The sequence below is a fragment of the Erythrolamprus reginae genome, chromosome 3 (assembly GCF_031021105.1).
Source record: "Erythrolamprus reginae isolate rEryReg1 chromosome 3, rEryReg1.hap1, whole genome shotgun sequence".
NCBI lineage: Eukaryota > Metazoa > Chordata > Lepidosauria > Squamata > Dipsadidae > Erythrolamprus > Erythrolamprus reginae.
The window spans coordinates 235,573,208-235,585,624 of NC_091952.1; the positions used below are offsets into that span (position 1 = coordinate 235,573,208).

General features: G+C 41.4%; 1 protein-coding gene across 1 annotated transcript in view; it reads right to left on the minus strand.

The window, feature by feature from the left end:
• Positions 1-12,417, minus strand: part of CSMD3 (CUB and Sushi multiple domains 3) — a 615,639-nt gene that overhangs the window by 294,775 nt on the left and 308,447 nt on the right. The window contains 2 exon segments of the mRNA XM_070748648.1: positions 2,187-2,513; positions 6,931-7,113. Coding sequence (XP_070604749.1) covers positions 2,187-2,513; positions 6,931-7,113 — 510 coding nt within the window.

The window sequence follows — 12,417 nt, forward strand, 5'->3', positions numbered from 1 at the left end:
GATGGATGGATGGATGGACGGACGGACGGACGGACGGACAGACAGATAAATAGCATGGGATAGAAAAAAAAATTCTCTACCACACAATACTAGGATGAGGGGGCACTCCTTAAGCCCGCCCCTGCATATGTGTACATATATATTACACACAGGCACACAAAAATATACTATATAAAGTGTATGTACACAAACACACACACAGAGAGAGAGGCAAGCAGGATTCCCTTGAGTACCATTTGTTGGGGGTCAAATTGGGTGATAGATAGATAGATAGATAGATAGATAGATAGATAGATAGATAGATAGATAGATAGATACTCTGAATTATCATGACCCATAAATTTCATGTGCGAATGACATTTCAGATGATTGATAGATAGCTAGACAGACAGATGCTGCCCAAGAACACATTGGTGTCTATTTTAATTTGGTAATCATGTGGTAAATTCCATATTCCAAATTTAGATAAGTACTAAATATGGCAATTGTAGGCAACACATCTTGTATTCATATACAAGCAAAGTAAATTTATAACATTACTGTTATTATTAAGTGGATGCAAAATTAAAACCACTAAACCTAAAGGCATAATTGTAATAGTTTTGTAGCACATAAAGTTTTATATTCCAAAACAATAATTTTTCATAAAATTACCCTTTAAGTAGAAACCCCTTCTTTTATTCTTATAAATGAGACACAGAGTCAACTGTTGACAAAGTCAAGTGGCTTGAGGGCAATAGCAATTTGTCAAAGTTCATAATTTAAAAGCAGAACAAGAACTGTGACAATTTCTGATTCAGGTTGTATATTCTTCATCTCTTTCAGGAGAGAAAGAGAAAAGGAGAAATAGACATAGGAAAGAATAATCAATGCAACTCTAAAGAGCTTTTGCGGTTGTCATCATTATTTGATGATCCACAAGTATTTTCACCCACAAGAGTGACTGCTAATAAGTTCACTAGTCTGGTTTTAAGAGGAGACTGAATGAGGTATTATAGACAGAATGGGATATAATTATTTATCTAACGCACAAGATCCAATGAATATTCATTGTACAGTTATATTCTAAAACTCTTGTATCTTCCCCTCCCCAAAAAATAAAATTTAATTCAAAACATGGAAAGAAATCATTCAAATTTAAGAACAAAGAACCGCTACTAAAAATGAATTTTAAAAGTTCATTGGGAAAGAACTGTATCTTTATCACTAGGCAAAAATTTGGAAACATGTCAGAAACAAAAACACAATCACATGTGGCATTGAAGTAATTTTATATAACAATCTGCTATGACATCCATCAGAGCCATTTAAATTTAATGTTCTGCAATTACTCTTTGACAACTTAGTATTAACAGTTCTTGCCACTAGTGTCACTTTTGAAAAGGCACAAAGTTATATTGTTATTAATAGCACAAAGTTGTGTATTACTTTACATTAATTAATTAACAAATCCATACATTGCAATCCACTCTCTTTGCCATATTTATAAGGTGTGGGAATGTTAGTATAACTTTTTTGATATGGTGGCTTAGAAAGAAGAAGGAAATAATCTTAGTCTATTCATGATGCAGTTATACTAGAAGTAGATACTGCAGGAAAACAAATTAAAAAATAAAAATAAAAAATTAATAAGATATGTGCATTTGAAATGCTGGCTCCTAGATGAAAAGGAAAAAAAAGGAAGGAAGGAAGGAAGGAAGGAAGGAAGGAAGGAAGGAAGGAAGGAGAGTAGTAGTAGTAGTTAATTAATATGTCATGAATATTGATAGTAACAATAAAGTTTGTCTGTATTTCTTTCTGTCTGTCTGTTATTATCTATCTACAGTGGTATGTCGACATATGAGTTTAATTCGTTCCAGAACCGAGCTCGTAAGTTGATCAACTCGTATCTCGAACAAATGCCTTTAGACTTTGTTTTTTGCGCCGATATAACCAGAAGCAAGGAGATTCTTGCGCCAACTAGTGGAAGCTCGGCTCATATCCCGAATTTGAGCTCGGTGTCGAACAGAAATTTCGCTCACATTGCGGCTTGTAATTTGGAATACTCGCATGTGGAGCAGCTCGTATCTAGAGGTTCCACTGTATTGTCTTTTGTCTGTCTGTCTGTCATTAATCTACGTCTGGAAAAATATTAATAAATAAAGGCATGCATATAATTATTAAATATGTAATAATCATTTACTTACTGTTATAGGTGATATTAAATCCTCGGCCTGACATTGAATGATCAGCTTGAAATTCCAAGCGTAAAATATGGCTGTTACTAGTCAGATGGGATGGCACTTCAGCTCCAGTGAATGTGCCAAGTATTGGAGAATCGGGAGAATCACCGTCTTTAATTGCAAGAAAGTCAAATTGAGATTCCAGGTCAAAATCATTGAAAGAAAGATGAATGCGACTCCCAGGGTCTGAGATGATTGTCCAGATGCAATTCAAATTATTCCCATATCCTTCTGGGTAGTCAGGTGAAAGAACAGTTCCCATCGGTGCCGTGAAATTAGAGAGGCAAGGAACTGTCAAAAGTCAGGAAAGAAATTAGAAAAGAGATAAGAACCCTACTAAAATTGACATTCTGAGTCCTTTCTCCCAATATTTTATTTCAATATTCTTATTTATTCATTCTTTTGCTTAATTATTTCTTCATTGTGCCTCTCACTAGTTTGTCAGATCGTGCAAAATGAGCAATCATGGGCTTCCCAAGGTATGCCCATGTTACACCAACACTCCGCAGTCTGCATTGGTTGCCGATCAATTTCCGGTCACAATTCAAAGTGTTGGTTATGACCTATAAAGCCCTTCATGGTATCGGACCAGAATATCTCCAGGACCGCCTTCTGCCGCACGAATCCCAGCGACCAGTTAGGTCCCACAGAGTTGGCCTTCTCCGGGTCCCGTCAACTAAACAATGTCATTTGGCGGGACCCAGGAGAAGAGCCTTCTCTGTGGTGGCCCCAACCCTCTGGAACCAGCTTCCCCCAGATATCAGAGTTGCCCCCACTCTCCTTGCCTTTCGCAAGCTCCTTAAAACCCACCTCTGTCGTCAGGCATGGGGGAATTGAAATTTTTTCCCTTCCCCCTAGGCTTATAGAATTTATACACGGTATGCTTGTTTGTATCATGGGTCTTTTAAATTGGGGGGTTTTTAGATTATTTTTTAATATTAGATTTGTTACATTGTTTACTTTGTTGTTGTTAGCCGCCCCAAGTCTTCGGAGAGGGGTGGCATACAAATCTAATAAATAAAATAAATAAATAAATGAAATAAAATGCAATAATATTACCATACTTCCCAGAGGATCATCCAAAAGTACAATTAAAAATGGTTTATAAGGATTGATTCTGCAAACTTTTTTAAAAAGATAATCCAAAGTTTACAGGTATTGTTTTAACTCTAAATTCAGCCCTGAATTTAGTGTATATAGTATGCAGTAGTTGGAACCAGTTATCTGGTTTCATTCATCCTGAAAAGAGTGTTATTCTGATTGATCAGAGTTATCAGCTCATTGCCAAATATCATTTTCCATTTTTTTTCTGGGTGCAATATCTAATTGAAAGAAAAATATAAAAAATGAAGTAAATAACTATTACCGAATGGAAGCGAGTATTTGTAGTTCAGAGTTGAACTGTGAAGTTCCCGGTGTTCTCTGAGGTTGGTGGTTTTCTTGCTGACATTTTATCACCAAACTAGGTTAAATCATCAGTGTTTGGTATTGAATGATTATGATTATAAATAAAAGAAGAACCTTCCTAGTCTTATTCTCCTAATAAAATATTAGGGATGCAAAGGCTTTTTCTTTTTGACTTTCTCCTTGGTTTAAGAAGCTTTTTTTTTAAAAAAGATAAGAAGAGCAATGATATTCTATTGTTTTGATAATTTGTTAGATTGTTAGATGTAGATGATGATCATTCTCATCCCCTCCTCTTTCTCCTCCCACTTCTCTGTTCAGGATCTAACAGTATATTTGTCTTGACTTGTAATTTGTTGAAATCAACTCCAAACCTCAACCAAAAATGTTCTGTCCTACACATTGGCAAAAAGAATGAGAACACCAACTACAAGCTGAATAAACAAGATCTTGCAGACAACCCTCACTCTGTAAAAGACCTTGGAATACTCATATCAAATGACCTAAGAGCCAAAGCTCACTGCCATACCATTGCCAAAAAGGCTTCAAGAGTTGTTAACCTAATCCTACATACCTTCTACTCCGGTAATCTCACATTATTAACCAGAGCATACAAAACTTTTGCCAGACCAATCCTTCAATACAGCTCATCTGTCTGGAACCCACACCGCATTTTGGACATAAACACTCTAGAAAATGTCCAGAGATACTTTACTAGAAGAGCCCTCCACTCCTCTAGTTGCAACAGAATACCCTATGCAACTAGACTTGCAATCCTAGGTTTAGAAAGCTTAGAACTACATTGCCTTAAACACGACCTAAGCATAGCCCATAAAATCATCTGCTAGAATGTCCTTCCTGTCAAAGACTACTACAGCTTCAACCACAACAACACTAGAGCATACAAGAGATACAAACTTAAAGTAAACCGCTCTAAACTCGACTGTAGGAAATATGACTTTACTAACCGAGAAGTTGATGCATGTAACTCACTACCAGACTCTGTAGTATCATCACCTAACCCCCAAAACTTTACCCTTGGACTATCCACTATTGACCTCTCCTGATTCCTAAGAGGTCAGTAAGGGTCGTGCATGTATATAAATATTATTATATCTTTGTATACCACCAATATGTACTTGACAAAACAAATGAATAAATATTTTTTTAAAAAAAAATATTCCTGCATCCTTTTCCTGTCTATGTGAATATCTATTAACTATAAATTGTAGAAGAAAGCATGTATTATATTCTGTTACAATGAAATGAACAAAGGATTTATGGTTTATCCACTTAGTGCTACACATGCCCACTTTCAAGCACTGGGAAAATTAGAAAGTTCAGGCAGTTCAAATGATTCAAATGAGATTTATTGCAAGTTGAAGCTCTCTACAAGAATCTGAACCACTAACAGTCAAGGGAAATTAATGGGAGTTAAGAATAGAAAGGAATTCAAGATGGGCTGGACTTAGATCTCTTGTGGACACACAGGGATTAACGACTAACAACACATTTGACTCTTTCCTCCCTCAGAATCAGCTTGGTTATCTTCTATATCCATCCCCTCAGAGGAAGGAAGCTATTCACATGCAGAATCATTCATCAAGCATGTAAAGAGACCGTGTTTTTTAAAATATGGCAATATTTCAAGCTATGCACCCAATTGAATCAGGACTCCGACACACCAGACCCTGTCAAACGACCACTGATGGACTACTATGGATATGGTCGGGTATGCAGAACTGGTAGAAAAATTTGGGTCAGGTACACAGAACCGGTAGAAAAACTTTAATTCCCCTCCCCCCCCCCCCCCACTTTCTGGGCTCTGGGTATGTTCTTTCTATCATAGAAAATGCGGTTGAATTTTAGAAGAGCTCTCTCTCTCTCTCTCTGTTTGTGTACATACACTTTATATAGTATATTTTTGTGTGCCTCTGTGTAATATATATGTACACATATGCAGGGGTGGGCTACCGGGGGGGAGAACACAGTTGGGTAGCACAAATGGATCTCCACCCCAGAGCACCCAATTTGCAGTGAAAGATGTTGAAAGAAAATGCAGGGCGTCCTGCATAAGCTGCGCCCACAGTGTGGTAGTAAAATTTTTGGAAGCCCTTCATTGCACATATGGCATATATACATAGAATTGAATAGTATATTTCACATGTTCAATAATAGTAAATAGGTAGGGGAATTGTATCTCTTTGAGTCAAGGAGAGGCCAGGTACCCTAATCCTAACCCTTGACGTGAGTGATGTCAAGTTGGCCGCCTTTAAGCCAGTCACATGACCTTTCAGCCACCACCCCCAGTCACATGATTGTCAAGCCACTCCCACCTGGTCACATAGCTGGTAAGCCACACCCATAGTGTGGTAGTAAATTTTTTTGCAGCCCTTCATTGCAAATTACCCTTTATTGAGAACATAGCATTGGCACTTAGTGAGGTAAAGCTAGCTCTACTGGACTTCTTCACTTCAGTGGCATAAGGCTTGAACCCCCCCCCCCCAATTCCCTTCAGGTGTTCTGAGTCACACTGGTCAATCATTAGTAACTTCCCCATCAGTCCGATCTCAGCAGACGTTCATTGTTATGACCTTGAGCCCCACACGGGGTCTGACTACTGTTATGTCTAGCTACTTAAAGCACCACATACTCCAACTTTACCTCCGGAACCGCCTGCTACCGCACGAATCCCAGCGGCCGATAAGGTCCCACAGAGTTGGCCTTCTCCGGGTCCCGTCGACTAAACAATGTTGTCTGGCGGGCCCCATGGGAAGAGCCTTCTCTGTGGCAGCCCCGGCCCTCTGGAATCAACTCCCCCCGGAGATTAGAACTGCTCCCACCCTCCTTGTCTTCCGTAAACTACTTAAGACCCACCTATACCGCCAGGCATGGGGGATTTGAGACACCTTTCCCCCAGGCTTATTATAATTTATGTTTGGTATGTATGTGCTGTTTGGTTTTTAATTATGATAGAGTTTTTAGTTGTTGTTTTTTTTAATATTAGATTTGTGCCAGTATAATATTGTTTTTATCGTTGTTGTGAGCCGCCCCGAGTCTTCGGAGAGGGGCGGCATACAAATCTAATAAATTATTATTATTATTATTATTATTATTATTATTATTATTATTATTATTATTATCTCCTTCCTAAGTGCGGCAACAACAAAATGGAGCACAGGTAAACAGTCTTTGACCAACGCTGTTTCAAAAGTTGACAAAATGTTTTAGTTTAAAATAGTTTTTCACTAATATATACATACAGTAAGTTAGAAATTATTGGAATATATTAATTTATACTCACAAATGCATATAGGTATGTTTGCTGACCACTGGTTATTCTCTTGACAAACAATAGTTTTTTCTCCAATCAATTCAAATCCAAACTGGCATTCAAACCTCAACACATCATGATTGGAAAAACCATCTCCTTCTCTGATGCCATACAATGGTGTTCCTGGATCTCCACAACTTTCTTTTTCAATTTCTGTTTAAAAAAAGACACACGTTACTAGTCAATAAACTAACTATACCAATGTGAGTTTATCAAAGAATATGAATTGAAGTGCAAATATCGTAAGATACTGAATACAGTGATCCCCCGTTTATTGCGTCCCCAACCATTGCGAACAGGGTACTTTGCTATTTTTCAACCCGGAAGTCAAAATACCATCTACGCATGCGTGCCCGTGGGCACGCATGCGTAGATGGCAACCGGGAGATCAGCTGCTGGGCGGCTTCCCTGAGTCTTCCCCCTCTTGCTGGCGTCAGCGAGGAGTTTCCCCACCGCCCACGCAAACTCCTCGCTGCCGCCCGCCCTTCGCCCGCCCACGCCGTTCATTCTCGCCGCTTTCGAGCTGAGTCCGGGAGCGAATTCGCTCCCGGACTCAGCTCGAAAGCGGCGAGAACGAATGGCAAGGAACGGCGTGGACAAGCCGTTCCTTGCCGTTCGTTCTCGGCGCTTTCGAGCTGAGTCCGGGAGCGAATTCGCTCCCGGACTCAGCTCGAAAGCGGCGAGAATGAACGGCGTGGACAAGCCGTTCCTTGCCGCTTGCTATCGGCGCTTTTGAGCTGAGTCCGGGAGCGAATTCGCTCCCGGACTCAGCTCGAAAGCGCCGAGAGCCAGCGCCCCCCGGACCCCCAACCCGGGTTTGGGGGGCTGCTAGGAAGCCCTCCATGCCGGCGGCAAACAGCCGCGCCGCCCCCAATCTTCGGCTCCTCGCTAGCGCTGTGGGAGTAAAAACACCATCTGCACATGCGCAGATGGTGTTTTTACTTCCGCAGCGCTACTTCGCGAAAACCCGCTCGTTGCGGGGGGTCCTGGAACGGAACCCTCGCAACGAGCGGGGGATCACTGTATAGCAATAGCATGTCTTATTTAAAAAGTAAGAAATGGTGCAAATGAACACACACACATCCCATGAAAAAAAGAAGTGATTTAAGATTTACATTGCCAGAATTAGCATACATGGGTAAATCATCTAAATTACTACTGAAATAATTATTTTAGTTGGATCCATGCTGGATTATCAGATAACTCATCACATGAAATTATTAGACGCTCCAAGATGAATTTCTATTTGCAATCAGATCTAGTTACTGCATTGGGTCCAATGAGCATAATAATATAAATGAAATCTAATGTATCCCCAAATTAGCAATCCATGTGAGATATTTCTCTTCCTTGCACCACATGCTTTACTGGACAAATGTGACTTTTAAGGTCTGGATTTTGTTTTAGTAGGACAAGAAGGCAAGAAATTCCAGTTGTACAAGAAAAAGCTTTCAAGTGATTGTCCTCGACTCTAGGTAAAATCTTTATTAATCTAATTGGATCTTGTATTATAAAAGTAGAGGCACTGAAAGGAAATGGAAAGCAGAAAAAGAAAGATTGATCAGTCTGAAAGAGAAGAATGAAATCTATTTTACCAATTACTTTTCTCCAACAATGGGAAGGATGGACACACAAGACTAATCTTACATTTTGTTCAAAATAACCTTGGGCATTTTGAAAACAAAAAACAAAAGCATACTCTTTTGATATCTCCTCTTCTCACATGTATCCTGGTTACATTTTTGACATTATGATTATTTATTTATTTATTTGTTTGTTTGTTTGTTTATTTATTAAATTTGTATGCCACCCCTCTCCGCAGACTCGTACTATAATTTTCCAGTCTACCTTAACAACTCCTTTTCCATGTACAGTGGTACCTCGGTACTCGAATGCTTTGGTTCTCATACATTTCGGATACCGAACAAAATTTTCGGCAAAAATTTGCTTTGGTATCTGAACAAAAAATTGGATACCGAACAGCCACAGAATATTTTGTTTATTATCCGAAATGCTACAAGATCTGAGGGGACGGGGTGAGACGGAATGGGAGTCGGAATCCGACACGCCCATCCTGGCCGCCCACTAAATAGCCTCCCATGACTCTAGTCTAAGCGCTCCAAGCTGTAGGAAGGGTGGGGGTGGCTGCAATACCAGCAGTTTCGCGAGGGCTCCTTTCCTCAGTGGTTCGTCTTGTTCCCTTTAAGCAGCTATACCAACTTTCTCCTTCCCGACGGTGGCGGCGGCTTTCCTTCGAGCAGCAGCAGCGCCAGGAACTTCAGCGGCTTCCCTTTCTCGTGTGACGTTCCCGGCGCTGCTGCTGCTGCTCGAAGGAAAGCCGCTGCCGCCATCGGGAAGGAGAAAGTTGGTGTAGCTGCTTAAAGGGAAGAAGACAAACCACTGAGGAAAGGAGCCCCCCCTGAAACTGCCGGTATTGCAGCTGCCCCCACCCTTCCTACAGCTTGAAGTGCTTAGACCTCAGATCTTTATCCCATAGGAAATAAAGGAAATAGGGGCTGGAAACCAATTAAACCCATTTCCATTATTTCCTATGGGATAAATTAATTTGGTACTCGACCAAATCGGTTCTCGACCACACTTCTGGAACGAATTGTGGTTGGGAGCCAAGGTACCACTATATTTCATTTCATATATTAATAGTTGTAAAGCTAGCTGTTCTGCTAAAGAACACATTTTTTTCCAGAAGTAATGTAGAAGTCCATTGAAATCATTAAAAAACAAAACCAAACCAACCTCTAGATGGAAACAGAAAGACCATAACATGCTACTTCCAGCAGTCAATACCAAGATAAGCAGGGATTAACACCAGAGAAACAACCAGAAAACAATACAATACAAAACAACCAAGGAGGGAAATCCTCCCTCCCCAATACAAGTAGAGAAAGATACTGTATATAAACAGGAAGCAAACCAGGGATGAAATTATTATTTTTTTCTCTACCGGTTCTGTGGGCATGGCTGGGAAAGGATACTGCAAAATCCCCATTTTCTCTCCACTGTTGGGGGAAAGGTAATGCAAAATCTCCATTCCCACCCCTTCTGGGGCCAGTCAGAGATGATATTTGCCAATTCCCTAAACAACTCAAAATTTCCACTACCAGTTCTCCAGAACCTCTCAGAACCTGCCGAATTTCACTCCTGAAGCAAATCCCATACTCTCTACATTGATGTACCTATTGCAATAATAAAATGCCTGCACCCAAACAAACAAACTCAGTGAGAATCAAGGACTCCACTGAAGCCACTTTGAATTGGAATAGAATTAAAAGGTGTCAAGAGGAAATATCATCTCTTCTTCCCCCTTCTCCTACTCAGCAGGTTGAAAGAGAAGATACTTGACTGAATCAATTGTCTAAGGAAGACTTAGACCAAGGCCACAAACACAAATAACAGATTGCAGACTGCCTATCCTGCTCTAAGAAAGCCACATGAGAAAATAAGAATTGTTATCAGCTATATTCCATTTATTTTGTTAGTAAGACATATTAAGATCCATTTAAAAAAGAAGATATCCTTGTCACAGCTTGGAAGATAGTTTGAGGATTTGAGCCCTGGGGATCTGAAATATATTTGTATAGGAGGAGTTTGGGGGACAGGGGAGGTGAGAATGAAATAACTGAAAAATAAATAAGTAAGATATGTCCTAGTACCTGTAATTTTTTAAAAAAAATTACCTCCCAGTGAATTATAAAAGGCTAAATAAAGTACAATTGCAGTAGTGAAAAAAAATAATATTTAAACCGCAGAATATTGTCCAATGATTTTCATACTTGTTCCTACAATTTTATTCGGCTCATATAGCAAATTACTTGTGCCATAGTCACCTAAAGCTCATAATTATGCATTATATATTCCAGTAAATACCGTATTTTTCGCTCTATAAGACGCACCTGCTGATAAGACGCACCTAGATTTTAGAGGAGGAAAATAGAACAAAAATATTTTGAGCCAAAAAGTAGCTATCACACATGAGCAAGTTCTTGCATCCATAATTCTATCCTTTCTATGTCTTCCTCCCTCTTTCCTCCCTCCCACTTTCCTTTCTATCTCTCCCTCCCTCTTTTCTTTCTATCTTTCCCTCCCTCTTTCCTTTCTATCTCTCCCTCTTTCCTCCCTCCCTTTTTCCTTTCTATCTCTCCCTCCCTCTTTCCTTTCTATCTTTCTTTCCCCCTGCCTTTCTCCAAGCCCTTCCTTTTCCCTCTCCCTAACTACCCCCTTCTCCCTCCTTTCTCTCTCCCTCCCCCTTTCTCTCTCCCTTCCTTCATCTTTCATTCCCTCTCTCTCCATCCCTCTTCCTTTCTCTCTTCCTTCCTCCCTCTTTTTTGTTCTTTCTCTCTCCCTCCTTCCCTCCCTCTATGTCTTTCCCTCCCCCTTCTTCCCCCCTCTCTTTCTCTTTCTCTTGCTTTCTTTCCCTGTCTTTCTCTCTTGCTTACTTTCTCGCTTTCTTTCTCATTCTTTCTCCCCTCCTTTCTTTCTCTCTCTCTTTCTCTCTCGTTCACCACGCCGGCAACAGAGAGAAAAAGAGAGAGAGAGAGGGAGAGAGAGAGTGGAGGGCGCCGTTGTCTTCGCCTCTGCCCGGCAGCTCTGCAGCGAAGAGGAAACAGTCACGCACCGCCTCCCGGGAGCCCGGCCGACTTTTGGAGCCGTTTTGTTTTCGGCCGGGCGGAGGCGGCGCGCGGAGGCGAAGACACGGTGCCCGGCCATGCTCCGCCTCTCGGGAGCCCAGCTGAAAACAAAACGGCTCCAAAAATCGGCTGGGCTCCCGGGAGGCGGAGCGTGGCCGGGCACCGTGTCTTCGCCTCCGTGTGGCTCTGCAGCGAAGAGGAAACAGTCGCGCACCGCCTCCCGGGAGCCTGGCCGACTTTTGGAGCCGTTTTGTTTTCAGCCGGGCGGAGGCAGCGCGCGGAGGCGAAGACACGGTGAACGGTGCTTCGAGACCTCCCCGCCTCCTGAAGCGATTCCCGTAGCCTTCCCAAAGGCTCGGAACAGCCAACGCTCCTCCGGTGCCGCTCCGCCTCCTAAACCTGGGCGGTGGAGGCGTCCCCCGGCCCAGCACTTCCGGAGGCCGAAAGGCGCGGCTCTCTTCGGGGTTGGGAAGAGGAGAGGTGGCGACAGAGGCGGCGGTCTCCAGATGAGTATATCGCCGGCCCCCCCTCTGCTCCAGCGCCTCCCCCCTCCCTGCCTGCATCTTCGCTCCATAAGACGTGGCTGATTTTTCATCCTACTTTGGGAGGAAAAAAACTGCGTCTTATGGAGCGAAAAATACGGTAGCTGTTTATTGACCACATGATTCAAAAGATTACCTCAGAATCCCTTTGACATTGCAATCTAAAAGACAAGAGGATCTCCTGTTTATGTGAGCTCAAGGACCATTTTAGAAATTATCTCTATTTACATTTTCTTCTCACTTTCCACCTCTTTATATTAATATAGATA